The 16,008-nt window shown below is 35.9% G+C and overlaps 1 protein-coding gene across 2 annotated transcripts in view; it reads left to right on the top strand.

The window, feature by feature from the left end:
- KANSL1L (KAT8 regulatory NSL complex subunit 1 like) overlaps nt 1-16,008 on the top strand; it is a 117,672-nt gene that overhangs the window by 25,641 nt on the left and 76,023 nt on the right. For both annotated transcript variants that reach the window (XM_044670722.1, XM_044670721.1), the window contains exon 3: nt 4,671-4,868. In XM_044670722.1, the coding sequence (XP_044526657.1) occupies nt 4,671-4,868 (198 nt within the window). The remainder of the gene's footprint in view (nt 1-4,670; nt 4,869-16,008) is intronic.

Here is a 16,008-nt window from a genome sequence, read left to right as displayed (position 1 = left end):
TGTTTTAAGAAATGATGAAGGAAATCAGATAAGATTGTATGACAACTACTCAGTGATCCATTGGTTATTGTTCTCAATCAGGACATAAAACAGGAAGATAAATACATACATATGTTCCCATATCTAGTGTTATACAAGATTTCTTACGCAGAGTCCATACAGAAGACAATCTTCTTACTAACATTTAGGTTCTCTTAATTTTTTTATTTGCACGTGGTTTTGTATTATTTTCATTGAGATATGCTTCATTAATTAAAAGATTTGACAGTTCATTTGATCTCTACAACCCCATGAGATAAGACTATATAATTATTTTCTCAGTTCTATCACATTGGCAGAGTTAAACTCAGGTTAAATGACTTGCCTGTAGCTGACAGATGTTCAAGATGGGATTTGAATTTTGATGTCTTTGACTCTAAATCCAGTACTCTTTTCATTACAGCATGCCAAATTTTTCTAAACATCAATACTGAGAAAACAAAATGGTTGACAAAAACATGGCACTCCATATGAACAATGTGACCTAATACTAGAATTGAATAAGAAGATCAAACTGAATGACATTTAGGGAATTTAGCAAGACTTTAAATCATTCCAAGTTGCTGACTGCTTCTAAAGCCTATCTTTTTAATACAAATAATCTCCTACTAGCATCAAAGTATCAAGGACAATTATAATCAGAAAAGAAAATGAATTTATCATATAATAAGATTGAGGGATATTAATAATGTAATAATAAACAGAGTTGTGCACTGTTACTCCAAAAATATTCAGAGAAGAAAATCCTCTAATTATCATATAGTCCATCAATAGAGAGTTTCTAGAAGAACATGGACAAGAATTTTAGAAGCTAAAAAGGTATATGAGATGGCCCAGTCTGTGGAAGGTGTTTTCCTGATTTGCCTATGTCAGTGATGGGCAAACTTTTTAAAGAGGGGGCCAAAGTTAAGGAAATGCTCATCTGTCCATCTGTTTCTAAGGCAACTCTTTCCAAGTTTCATTGTATTGTATCCTACTCATTGTATTCGTCAGATTAGGAATAATGTCTGGCTGGATAGAACATTTCCAGGGTCTGCATCTGGCCTGCTGGCTGTAGCTTGCCCATCACGGGTCTGTGCAATGGTATTAATCTACTATAATTGTTGACATTAAATGAGATGACACAACTGACAGTACTCTACTACATTCATATAATGTGAAGCATTTAAATGTAAAGTACTTCTATGAGTTGTAAGAGTCCCCTTAACATTTAAACATTTGAATGCTTTGAGGGATGAAGAGTATAGTTAAATTCAACAAACATTTATTAGGCAACTACTACCTTCTATGTGTTGTAGATACAAAGACAAATTGAAATAGCCTCAGGTGTCAAGAACTTACATTCTGTATTCAAACATGCAGATACAAAATATATTGAAAATAAATACAAGACAGGTTGTTGGAAAGGGCATCAGTACCTTAGGAGAATTAGGAGGAGTCTCATGTAGGATTTGGTGTTTAAGCTGAACTTTAAAGGAAATATTCTAAAAGAGAGAAGTGAAGTGGGAGATACATTTTAGGCACCATGAATGGTTCAAAGGTATACAACCTGGAGGTGAAATGTATATGAGGGACAGCTAGTAGTTCATTTTGACTAGACAGAAGAGTGATTGAAGGAGGATATTTGTGGCTAGTTTGAAGCCAGATTATGAAGAGTTTACATATGATCCTAGAGGCAATAGAAAGGAACTATTGGAGCTTATTGGGAAGGGGAGAGACACAGTCACACTTGTGCTTTGGAAATATCACTTTCCCAGTTGTATGGAGTATGGATTAGAGAAAGGAAAGATTTGATCAAGGCAGTAAAACTATTAATCATGAGGGTATGGCAGTAGTCTAGGAGAGAGAAGATAAGAGAAGGTGATGGATTTGAGGGATGTGGAAGTAGAATTAACCAGACTTGAGCTGGAGGTGGTGGCCCATGTCTGTAATCCCAGCTGTCTGGAAGGCTGAGCCTGTAGCTGTCATCATCATTTCAGTGTAGGAGTTCTGAGCTTAAGAAGGGCTAAAGCCAATCTGGTGTCCACCCTAAGGCCACCAGGCTGCCTAAGAAGAAGCAGAACACATACACACATGCACACACGCAGACACACAGAAGAGGCAGAACACACACACACATGCACATACTCATGCATGCACTCACACATGTACACCCTCTACCCCCAGCAATTCATAAGATATAAATGAGAGTAAAGAGTTAAAAACAACTTTGAGATTGTGATACTGGGGCCTGAAAGGATGGTAACCTCAACAGAAATACAAAGAATTTCACAGAGGCATAAGTTTAGGGAAAGATTATAAGTTCTATTTTGTACATGACAATTTTGAACTGCCTTTGGGACATATAAATTGAAAATGTTTGATAGGCAGTTGGTGATATGGGGCTGAAGCTTAAGAGAAAAGAAGTTGGCTGTATAGATATGGGAGTTATCTTATGGAGATATTACTTGAATTTTGGGTATCTGATTAGATCCTCTAAAGCAACGGTCGGCAACCTTTTTGGCCATGAGAGCCATAAACGCCTGTGGAAGGAGGAGATGGAGGCCAAAGGCGCTGGAATATAGGGCGGGGGCTGAAGGGCCCCCTGGGGCACATCTTGGGGCTCTGCCAGGACTAGCCAGTCAGAAGGTGGAGCCAGATATGGCTTGAGAGCCATACTGTTGCTGACCCCTGCTCTAAAGAAAGAGAACAGGGCTCAGGATAGAATTTGTCCTCAGAGGATAAGACATAGGTGATGATCCAGGAAAGAAGACTGAGGGGGTAGAGGGCAGCTATTGAGAGTCAGACCCAGCTATTGGAGATCCCAGGTTTAAATCTGGCCTCAGACATGTCCTGGCTGTGTGACCCTGGGCAAGTCACTTAACTAGCTCTTACCACTCTTATGCCTTGGAACCAATACTTAGTGTTGATTCTAAGATAGAAGGTAAGGGTTTAAAAAGAAAGAAAGAAGACTGAGGGACTACCAGCCAGGTAGTAGGAAAAAAGAAAAAGTAGTATCATGAAAACACAGATGGGGAGAGTACCTAGGAGAAAAAAAGATGATTAGCAATATGAAATGGTGGAGAGAGATCAAGAAGGATGAGGCTATAAAAGTTCAGTCAGTCAACTAGTGTTTATTAAGCATCTACTATATGCCAGGTACTGTGCAAAGTGCTTCTTGGGTTTGTTAATCAAGAGACTAATTTTGGAAAGAGTCATTTGTATAATTGTGATGACAAAAAATCCATTATGCAAGAATTTGGATAGTGAGTGACTGGTCATAATCACAGATCCAGAGGTGAAAGGGATATTAGACATCACCTACTCCCAAATCCTTACTTTTACAGATGAGTTATTTGAGTACGAAAGAAGTAAAGTGATTGGCCAAGGTAACAACGAGCCAAGGTTTAAACTCAGGTCCTGTGATTCCAGGTTCTTTCCAGTGCACCATGTATCATGCTTTCACTGTACTAGGCACTGAATATAGACAGCTTTTTCTAGAAGTTTGACTGTGAAAGATGCTTACATTCTACTGAAAGAATACAACATTTACATAAGTAGATGTGAAATAATTTTGGGAGTGAGAAACTCTGGATGACTAGAGAAGACTTCCCAAAGTAGGAGATAGTTAAACTGAATTGAGTTTTTTTTTAAACATTTATTAATATTCATTTTTAACATGGTTACATGATTCATGCTCCTACTTTCCCCTTCACCCCCCGCACTCCCCCTACCCATGGCCGATGCACATTTCCACTGGTTTTGTCATGTGTCCTTGATCAAGACCTATTTCCAAATTGTTGGTAGTTGCATTGGTGTGGTAGTTTCGAGTCCACACCCCCAATCATGTCCACCCCGACCCATGTGTTCAAGCAGTTGTTTATCTTATATGTTTCCTCTCCTGCAGTCCTTCCTCTGAATGTGGGTAGCGTTCTTTACCATAAATCCCTCAGAATTGTCCTGGGTCATTGTATCTGAATTGAGTTTTGAAGGAAACCAAGAATTCTGGAAGATGATTGTGAGAAAAGATCATACTAGACATGTAGAGAAAGTCTTTGTAAAGGCAAAGAAGTAAGAGATGGACTGCTGAGTTAAGGGAAGAACAAGTTTAGCTGGAATGTAAAATATGCAACTAGGAATAATGTGTAATAAATACGGATAGGTATTGCAAGGGCTTTCTTTAAATGCTCAGCTGAAGTGTTTGTATTTTATTTCTGAGATAATAGGGAGCTAAAACTATTCTTGATCAGGAGAGCGATGTGGTTAGATATTCTTTGGCAAGGTAATTATGTTTCTTTTTTCACTTTTTGGTAATTATTAGTGTGATGAATTTTGGCAAGTCATGTGACCTGTCAGAATCATTTTCCTTATTTGTAAAATGAAAGGATAGGACTAGATGTATATCTAAAGTCACTTTCAGCTCTAAGTTCTGCTTTTATATTTGCTGATTATTATAAAGCAATGAAATAAATTACACAAATGATAATCTGATTTCTTTATCATTATATATACTTTAATACATATGTTTTCAAAATAATTATATTCACTTTCTATTGCTTCAGTACTAAGAAGTCTTAATTTATATGTAATTCTAAAAATCATACAGAATTAATTTTTCCTTAATTGAACTGTATTTAATTGCTGTCATTTAGGGGACAGTGATCCTAGAAGAATGCCAACTTCCAAAAGATATTCTGAAGAAGCAGATACAATTGACAGACCAAGGAACTTTATTAAACACCACGGGGAATTCTCAGGTTCCCCAGGAGAGACAAGATTCTTTACCAGAACAAGATTTTGAAATGTCACCAAGTAGTCCTACACTACTTCTTCGAAATATAGAAAAACAGGTAAAGTGAAGTGGGAATAGATTTTCATGTGGAGTCAGTGTTTTATACCTTTGAAAGCATTTAAGTAGACAACAGTATATTTTTGACTATATGCAATATTTATTAGTTATTCCTATTAACATACAGTATATTAATTATAATTATAGATTACTTTTTATATCACTAATTTAGTAGAATTTTACATATTGCTATAATTCAAATATACAAAAATATAAAATATAAATAAATGACAAAAAGCCACAATATGATAGTTTTTTGAAACGAAAATCTATTTTCTTCCAAGACAATTCTATCTCAGAGACTTTTCAGACAATAAGCCGTTTTCCTTAATAATGCCAAATATTGAATAGGTATTCTTCTTCAATGAAATACTTGTGTATATAAAAGGTTCAAATGTGCCTTCTAGGTCATTTTAATTCTGAAATCTCCCTTGTTATTTGAAGTCTATTATTGATAATTTCAGAGATTTAGTTTGATCTTAGGTTTACTGTGCCTATGATCTTTAAATTAATTTAGACTTCCTAAGTGACCCTGCAATCAACCTGGTCTTTCAGGGATATAATATTCCTAGCTAGCCATCTGGGAAACTGTTATGAACTCATGCCTGGCTGTGTGACATATTTTTCATATCTCAGGGGTCAGTCTTGATATACCAGGTTATTATCCCAACTTCTACTTAAATACATATGGCCACTCCCAATTATCTCTGTTAATAAACGAGAACCATAGCACAGATAATCTAAAATTACAGATAAAAAAATCCTGTAGAAGCAAATCACCAATTGGCCAGCATATATTCACAAACTTTACTTACATGTAGATTACTTTGAACTGTAAATGCATGGAAGCATGGTGTAATGTGTAGAAAGTTGGCCTTGGAGTCAGGAAAATCTGAGTTCAGGTATGCCTCTAACAAAGAACTCACTGGGTAATTGTATATGACTGAAACTGTAAGTAAATTGCAAGGAAGGTATTGATATGCTTTAGTCAAGGTGTTCCTAACATGAGTTCTCCAAACCAATGGAATTGTAGGTCTGGTTTTAAAAAAAAAGATGATGATGCATTGTTTTATAGGAACTTTGTTATAAGTTGTACTGGTTTTAAGGAATACCTTAAAAAACCTTTCTAAGCAATAATGTAATTGAACTACATTATTAATAGTTCCTAGCCCTTGCAGCAGGTGGAGTATATGGTACAGAAAAGGAAGGAGTAGAGGAAAAGGAGGAATCAGAATTCTTTCTTTTAGGGTCTGGAGATTCCCATAGGGAGTTAGTTTTTGGCATTGCTCTACCTCCCTTTATATGTCCCTCTCTGATTTTCCAATGTCACCCAGTCTTCTTATGCTGCCCTAAATTCCTACTGTTGATAGTTTTATCTTTACCCATGTTCTCCATCCTTTGGAAATTACTCCATGTTCTAAAATTGGCTATTTTATGATTTTCTCTCCATTTTGCCTGGTTTAACATTTCTACCTTTGCTAAGTGGTAGAAGAAAAGTAAGTCGATGAAGCCTTCACCTAGTTGTCTTTTAAAAGTAGTTGCTGGTAAACATAAATGAGGTTCTCTGACATTATCTGAGTGAACTTGGGGATGTCACTTAGCTTATGTAAGACTCAGTTTTTCTCAAATATAAAGTGAAGGGATTGGACCAGCTAAATTTGAGGTTTCTTCCAGCTCTAGATCTGATTTTTTTTAACATTTTAAATGATGGAATTTTAGCTAGTATATGGGAAGATATAGAGGCAGAGGTGACTCAGTGATTAAGAATGCTATCTGGAGTCAGAAAGACCTGAATTCAAATCTACCCTCAGACACTTCCTCTCTGTGTGATCCTGGGCCTGAAATCAGGAAGATCTAAGTTCAAATGTGGTCACAGACATTTTCTCACTATGTGACCTGGGCAAGTCTCTTAACCCCTGATTGCCTTTCAAAAAAGATCCAGGAGAGAAAGAAATGGCAAACCATCAATAGCCTTGCCAAAGACAAAGCAAAAATCACATAGATAGCTATGGACCATGGGGCCATCAAGACAGACACACTTGAAGGGCTGAACAACAACAGCAATAAAATATAGGAATATACAAAGGCAAAGTCCTGCTTAAGAGTGTACTCCTATTGCTAACTCTCTAAAATGATTTTTTTTTTTACATTTTGTTTCCTCGTCTACTGTATTTTTCCTTTATCCACTTCTGATTCCATAGTTTTATTTAAAAGCTACGATTTCTCCCCATAACTTTTCTTTTTTTTTTTTCTCTCCACCCTGGGGGTCTATTGGTTATCTGTGTGGCTTAAAGATCACATCTTAATTATTTCCAGATTGTCTTTTAGAGGGTTGTGAATGGCTCTTATAAGAGGAAGAGAGGTATCAGGCAATTATGAAAGAAAGTGCCCTATCAATAATGGCAGCTCAGGGAGAGGAGGGTAGCTTCAATCCCATACTCATATCAGTAATTCAAATGCTGGAATTTCATAAATTAGGGATATTCCTACCTTGACTACATTTGCATGGGGTTACATGAAAGTACGTTTATTAGGCTGACTACTTAGTAATGAAATCTTTGGCCAGGATAACCCATGAAAAACAGGAACAATACTGAATGCCTCCTAGTCTCTCTTTTTGAGTTCAGTATCATCCACTGCTGTTGGACATATCCAACTGTAAGAGGGGAGACTAGATATTTAAGGTGTGGTCGCCAGAAATTGATTAACTCGATTTCAGAACAAAATAGACCCAAGTTGGGATGACTTTTTTGGTGGTTTATGTACAATTAGGAAGGTTGAAGGTAGGGAAATTGGGAGAGAGAAACTCTGGCCTGGACCAGAGGCCTGACCCAGGTAGGGATTCAGAGGCCCCAGCAGAGCGGCACAGAGGTGAATTAAACAGGGCTTCAGGCCACAAGGCCTCCTCCAATAAGAGAGGCCTCCCTGAGACTAGAGCCTCCAGGAACGCCAAGGGAAGAGAAAGAGAGTCAGCCTGACTTACCCACCTGACAATTCAGAGGGAAGCAGTCTGAGGTCTCACCCGAGATCCTTCCACACCAAGTTCAAAGCGCCAACCACCCCCACAGGAAGTTATCATCATGTTTAAAAGATAGCAGCTTTCGTCACTTCCTGCGTCCACTTCCAATTTCAAGTGGACAAATGGCAGCCTCAATACTGTTTTGGACTGCCTAAAGGGCAGTCCCTTGTTTTTGATTTGTTACTTACTATCACGTGTGGGTAACAGACCTCCCCCTCCTCACTTAATTCTAAGTTGGGCGGATGACATTATTCCTGGTGGCTAGAGCCTGAACCAGTGGTTCCCAAACTTTTTTGGCCTACTGCCGCCTTTCCAGAAAAAATATTACTTAGCCCCCTAGAAATTAATTTTTTTTTTAAATTTTAATAGCAATTAATAGGAAAGATAAATGCACCCGTGGCCATCACTGCCTCCCTGCATCGCTGCAGCACCCACCAGGGGATGGTAGTGCCCACTTTGGGAATCACTGGACAAATGAATGAGGGTGAGCTAATTCCATTTACACACAACTTAATGCCACACTTAACCTTTAAAACCACCCTTCTCCCTAGCTGCACTATTTCATCCTTCTATTCATTGAGATATGTGACTTCTGTCATCGTTGAACTTTTACTTTCTCTTGCCTTCTTTGCTCCCCATAGCTAATCAATTGCCAAGGCCGGTCCTTTCTAACTCCCTAATATCTCTTGTCTGTGTCACTCACATGACTGCTTCACTAGTTTAGGCCTCTTAACTGAACTATTATGAGATTCTTCTAATTGGTTTCTCTGCCTCAACCATCCCTCTTATCCAGTTTATTTTCCACATGTATCCAAGTGACATTCCCAAAGCATAGGTCTGACTATGTTATCACTCTACTTAATGATCTTATGTGCTTCCCTATTGCCTGTAGGAACAAATGTAACCCCTTTGTTTGACATTATCTTCACTATCCTCCTCTACCTTGTGCTTCCAGATTTATTGCAAATTATTCATTTCATGTACTCTGTGTTCTAGCCAAAGCTGTTTATTTGCCATATCCATACATGACACTTCTTTTCCCATGTTTCTGTCTTTGCATGCTATGTCCCCTTGATCTAGAATGCATCTGCCCCTTTACAGCTGCCTTTTGGAATTCCTAGCTTCATTTAAGCTCCTCCTATGAACGACTTTTCATTATCTTCTCAGTTGTTTTACTCCTCTAACTTAATATTACTTTGTATTTATTTTGTATCTATTTCTCTGTGTGAATGTTGTTTCTACCACATAGAATGTTTATTTTTCTTTTAATTCCAAATTTAAAAAACAACAAAACAAGCATTTCCATATACAAAGAAAAAGATTGTACATAAATGAAATCACAAATCTCTTAAATGTTTATCTTACTTATCTTCATATTTACACAATGAAACTCATCCACAAGTTACCCAGCCCTTCCCTACCCTCCTTGCATCACAGAAGGTATCATCCAGGAGACAGACATGTTCTTACAAATTAAGTCTTTCATGTTTTCACCTTTCAGTTTACTTTCTGGAGATAAGATTCACAATTTATTCTTTTAGTATTAATTCTATAATTGGGTATAATGTTATTTTGGTTATATTCATTTTACTGTGTAGAGATTAAAATTAATATGCAAAATACCAAACATTGTATTTATAAATATTTTATTAATAATAAACGAACAAGAGACTAACTAAAAGGTACTAATCAGCTTGCTCCCAGGAACCAAAGAGAGAGGAAGGAGTTACAGCCAACTATAAAACAATGTGACCACTCAAACATGGAGGCACAGGAGAGATTAAAGGGATTTTTGGGAAAACTAAGAATTTATGGGGGATGAAGTCCAAGGTTCAAAATCTCCATTTATTCAACTTTATTATTTCATGTAGTTCTTAATAAGTTTTAAAAAAATTAGCCTGCTCATTGCTTCTTAATGGCTCAGTAGTATTCCATCACAATTGTATACCACAACCTGTCCAGCCATTCTCCATCTGATGGGCATCCCCTCCTCCTTCATTCCACCTCCAATTCCCTACCACCACAAAGAGAACTGCTACAAATACCCCTGAATATAGGGCTTCCCTTCCCGCCCTGGAAAGAGACCCAACAGTCTCCATATAGCACCAATGGGTTTGAGGGCATACACAGTCCTACAGCAGTCTGGGCATAACTCTGAACAGCTCTCTAAAATGACTGGACAGGTACACACCTCCAGCAACTGTGTACCAGTGTCTCCACCTTTCCACATCCCCTCTGGTACCCATTGTCTCACCCTTCCATCATTCCAGCCAGTCTGGTGGGTGTGAGATGTCATCCCAGAATTGTCCTGGCCTGCATGCCTCTAATCAGCAGTGCTCTAGAACATTTTTTAATATACCTAGATATGATTTTGATTTTTTCATTTGAAAAACTGTCTGTTCATATCTTTTTTCCAGCCATCAATTGGGGGATGACTCTTATGCTTATAACTTTGACAAAGCTCTCTATGTTTTAGTTGTCAATGGGAAATCTGGATACCTCAGTTTATTCCTGCCCTTTTGAAAAACCCTGTACTGGCGAACCGTAGACCTTGAGCTGTTTGGGGACCTTAGTGTGGGTGGGTTTTGTGTACATAGTAAAAATGTTAAGTGCCTTTTACTTGTTTTTGAAGCTTCTCTTGTTATGTTAAAGTTCTCTCTGGAGCCCAGCTCCTGAGTTCGACCCTTGCCTTTGTTATAGCCACAGCTGGATGATAACCCTGGGGCTCACTATTAATCCTTTTGCAAACTTTTTGTGGTTTGCCTCTGCAGGCTTCTTGTACCAAATTCTCTGGAGGGTATAAGGGACCTGAGTTCTGTCCCTCTTTGGAGCTGGCATCAGAGCTGGCATCTAGCATGGTATCTTCTCCCAAGAGGGAGTTGGCATTTAATGCTGTGTCTTCTCCCTGGGGGAGTTGGCATCTAGCACAATGCTTTCTCCTGAAGGAATACGGTTCCCACAGTCCCAGAGCCTTTGCCTTTGTGTGGTTTTTAGGAGCTTGACTGTGTGGCTGCTGATTATTGAACCTATCCCTGTTTCCGATTAAAGAGTGGTTTTTCTGACTACTTTGGTAGTTCTGTGTTATTTCCAAGTTAACAGTTATGAGACCTCTATCTGAGAGACTTGTATATAAAATTTTTCTTCCCCAATTTCTCTATTTTACTTCTAATCTTAGTAACATTCATCTCATTTACACAATAAAACTTTTCAATTTAATATTTAATTTACTCAAATTTAATATACTCAAAATTATGCATGTTATATTTCACAGTGCTCTTTGTCTTCTGTTAACTCATAAATTCCTCTCCTACCCTTAAATCTGAATTTACTTATGATATCTACTTCTATATCTAGATCATGTATCCATTTTGATCTTATCTTAATGAATATTATAAGATATCGGTCTATACCTAATTTCTGCCAAACTACTTTCCGGTTATCTAAGCAATTTTTACCAAATTGTGATTTCTTGTCCCCAAAACTTGGATCTATGTTTTTGTCAAATACAAGATTATTATAATCTTTTAAAGCTGTTTGTTGTATGTCTGTTCTCTTCCACTGAGCTACATTTCTATTTCATAACAAGTACTAATACTAGATAGTTTTGATAATTAATTGCTTTATGATACAATTTAAAATCTGGTATTGCTAGCCCTCCTTTCCTTATGGTTTCTTTTCATTTTCAATTCAAAATTCTTTTGATATTCTTGATCTCCTTTTTTCCATATGAATTTTGTCATTTTTTCTAACTCAATAAAATAACTTTTTCATTTGGATGGCACTGAATAAGTACACTAGTCTAGGTAGGATTTGTCATGCCAATTATATTGGCTCTGCCCATCCATGAAAACATTTCTCCAGCTGTTTTGATCTGATTTTATTTGTGTAAAAAGTGTTTTGTAATTATGTTAACATTGATCTTGATTTTCTTTTGGCAGGTATACTCCCAGGTATTTTGTTCTATCTGTTATTTTCTATCTTTTCATATAGGACTTTGTTGGTAACATAGAAAAATGCTGATGATTTATGTGGGTTTATTTTATATCCTCTTTTGCTAAAATTATTGATAGTTTCAGCTAACTTCTTGAATCTCTAGTACTTTGCACATATAACATCATGTCATCTTCTAACAGAAATAATTTTATTACCTTTTTACTCATTCTGATTCTGTCAATTTCTTTTTCTTCTTTTTGCTATTGCTAGCATTTCTAAAACTATGTTAAATAATATTGGTGATAATGGGCATCCTTGTATCACTCCTGATCTTCTCAGGAAGATTTTTAGCTTCTCCTCTTTATAAATAATACTTGCTGATGGTTTTAGGTAGTTTTTTTGTGTTATTTTAATTAAAACTCCATTTATGTTTATGCTTCCCAGTGTTTTCATTAGGGATGAGTTTTGCATTTTGTCAAAGGTTTTTTCTGTATCGATATAATCATATGGTTTTATTACTTTTGTTATTGATATCAATTGTGTTGTTAGTTTTCCTTATATTAAACCATTTCTGCATTCCTGGTATAAATCCTTTTTGGTCACAATCTTTATGACATCTTGTTGTAGTCTCCAGTAGTATTTTATTTAAGATTTTTGTCTATAATTTTCTTTCTCTGTTCTTGCTCTTCCTGGTTTAGGTATTAGTACTGTACTTTTATAAAAGAAGTTTGGTAAAACTCCTTTACTTGTTATTTCAAATAATTTATTTCATATTGAAAATAGTTTATGTCTGGTAGAATTCACTTTGCAAATCCATCTGGTCCTGATGCTTTTTTCTTAGGAAGATAATTTGTGAGTTTTTTGATTCATGCTGCTCAAATAGGTTTATTTTGATATTCTATTTTTTGCCCTAGTAGTCTAGGCAGTTTATTTTTTGTAAGTATTCCATTTCTATTACATTGTTAAATTTCATATAATTGAGCAAAATAACTCCTAATAATTGCTTTAATTTCATCTTTACTGATGGTATATTCAGCTTTTTCATCTTTAATACTAGTGATTTAGTTTTCTTCTCTCTATCATTAATCAGTGATTTATCAATTTTGTTGATTTTTTTATAAAACCAACTCCTAGATTCATTTATTAACTCTGTGGCTTTATTATGTTCAATTTTATTGCTCTCACTTTTATTTTTTAGGATTTCTAATTTGGTGTTTAGTTGAAGATTTTTAATTTTTAAAATTTCTTTCTTAATCTATTAATCTTTTCTTTATTTTATTAATATAAGTATTTACAAATATAAAATTTCCTCTAATTACTGCTTTTGCTGCATAGAATTTGCTTCTTGTGATAAGACTCTTTAATTTTTGTCTTTGTATTCCTCACTGCTCAATGCATTGCCTCTTACCCAATGGGTACTTATCCAATAAATGTATGAAATTATCAGGCACTAACCAGTGTTGATGTACATACTACTCGAGTACCTCTGTTACAAAAAATAATAGAAGTTAAATTGAAAGATGTCTCATAGATTCTCTTTACAGAAGCAATTAAATAAAAAATATATAAATCAGAAGAGTCTCTTATCAGGTATTCAAAGATAACAAACAAGCAGTCTTTTCATGGGATACTGCACTGCTCAGAATAAATATTTGCAAAAGACTACCAAAACAATAATTTTAGCTATACTTCATTATCTGTTGTAAAGGAACAATTTACTACAATCTTCCAAAGTAAATGAACATGTTATTTAAATACTTGTTAAATAAAAAGATAGTGGAAAATGTTAGAAACATGACTCAAGATTAAGAAATGAGATACAAAGTATTATAGATTCTCTAAGACTCATGGCTATATATCATGAGTATTTTCCTCAGCATAAGAGATTGAAAACATTTTACATAATAAGCATCAAATAAAATCACAAAAAATGAGATTAATTACATAAATGGAAAACAACTTTTCTTTTGATGTGGGGTTGTTTTAAATGTATCTGTCTTTACACAGTCACTTCACTACCTTATTAGGGAAAGATCAAAACAAAATCCCTTTTAGAAGAAAAAACAAAAGTGAGAAGGTAATGGCATATAATTGAGGCTTCTCTCTCAACCCCCAGTACTTCATACCTGGAACACGTACATTTTGTACATTTGTACATTTCTTCTCCTCCTCCTATAGAATCTAAGATCTTTGAAGACAGGGACTATTGTACTTTGATCTTTTCATCTCAGAAGTTAGTAGAGCACCTGGCACATAATAAGTTCTTAATAGAAGCTTGCTAATTGATTGACAATATTTTAATGAGTGTCCTGAAACATTGTAGAGACTCCCAAATTCATAGTAACTCAAGAAGAAACTTCAGCCCAACTTTTAGTTCTGGAACAATGCAAATAGGAAAATAAAGGCCTATTGTCAAACTCAAGTAGAAATTGATCCCTGTGGACTTCATATTGGCTTAGAAAATTACAATTGAACATTATATTGCATTGTATTTTTACTTATTTTGATAAACATTTCCTAATTACATTTTAAACTGGTTGGGTTATACTAGGCCCCCAAGGAGGTGTCTGGAGTTTGAAAAGTCTATAATATGAACAAAAAGTTGCTGGAAAAGCATCATAAAATAGACATTATTGGAGACATTATAATCAGACAAGGAGATAGACTACTTTTGGAGATAAGGCAAGCAATTACTTTGTGGATGGCTTGCAATCTCTGTTGTTATATATGTGCTGTTAGAAAGACATTGGCCCACTGGTGGAATCATCATGAAAAAAGGAGGATATGAATAAATATCAGAGGGGCAGGTAGGTGGCACAATGTGTGGAGTGCTGGACCTAAAGTTAGAAAGATTCATCTTTGTGGATTCAAATTTGGCCTCAAGAATCTAGTTGTTTGATCCTCAGTAAGCCACTTAACCTTGTTTGCCTTGGTTTCCTCATCTGTCAAATGATCTGGAGAAGGAAATGGCAAACTACTTCAATATAAAGATCCTTGAGCGGAGAGTTGAATAGGACTGAAACAGCTGAACAACATGAACAAATGTCATAGTGGATGGAAAAAGTGTGACTGGATCTGTACCTCTAAAAGAACATTTATATTTCAAAGATCAGGAACCCATAGAAGCACTGAAGTATTGGTACCATAGTTTAGGCTGTTTTGAGAAGTCAGGATTATTAGCTCTGTGGCCATAGGAAAGTAATTTAATCTTTCTCTGACTGTTTTCCTGTTCTACAAAGTGATGAGAATCAAGTGATATATCATATGTAAAATGCTTTGCCAATCTTAAATTCCTACATAAATGTTGTTATTATTTCTCTAAGCATATTTAGATTGTTAAGAAAAAGCAACAAATAAGCATTCTGTGTGACAGAGAAACTCTGCATGGATAATAACCAGTCATCAATATACTGACTTTCGAAAGATGGATATATCCAAAATGCTTAACAGAAAAGGTTACAAATTACTTAGGCATAAGCAATTTGATAATATAGCAAGTCAAATCAAAATATTATTCAGAGATCAATGTGGTCTTTAGAAGAAGCCTGATGTAGTACATAATACAGCAAGTGCATAGGGCACTGAACTTGGGAGTGAGGAAGACCTGAGTTCAAATCTTGCCTTTAGATACTTAATAGCTGTGTGACTCTAGAAAAGTAACTTAACTTGTGTGTGCCTCACTTTCATCATTTGTAAAATGAGAATGTTAAACTCAGGGGCCACTAAGGGCCCTCTTGGCTCTGTGTCTGTGTTCCTCATCACATTTGTTATGTCTTGTTGACTTTTTCCATGTAACTTTCTTGGTAGCCAGGTGGAGCCCTGGACCTTGCATCAAATCCCACCTTAGACATATACTAGCTTAGAAAATCTATTTGACTTTGGGCAAGTCACTTAACCTCTTTCTACCTCAGTAAAAGTATCTAAAATAATACCCACTTCCTGGAGTAGATAATGTGAAGATAAATAAAGTAGTAGTTGTAAATGTTATTCTCCCTTCTAGGCTTTGGCCTTCTTTGCTTCTACCACTACTCTCTCCCTTTGTGATCTCACCAGCTTTTCTGAGTTGAATTATTAATTCTATGCACTTGACTCCCAAATCTATCCTTTTCACCTTAATTAATTTCTCTCCTGAATACCTGTCCTGCATTACCAACTCTGTTAGATATTTCTCTTAGATATCTTTTAAATA

The sequence above is a fragment of the Gracilinanus agilis genome, chromosome 3 (genome assembly GCF_016433145.1).
Source record: "Gracilinanus agilis isolate LMUSP501 chromosome 3, AgileGrace, whole genome shotgun sequence".
NCBI classification, from domain to species: Eukaryota; Metazoa; Chordata; class Mammalia; order Didelphimorphia; family Didelphidae; genus Gracilinanus; species Gracilinanus agilis.
This window is presented reverse-complemented; position numbering and strand designations above follow the sequence as displayed.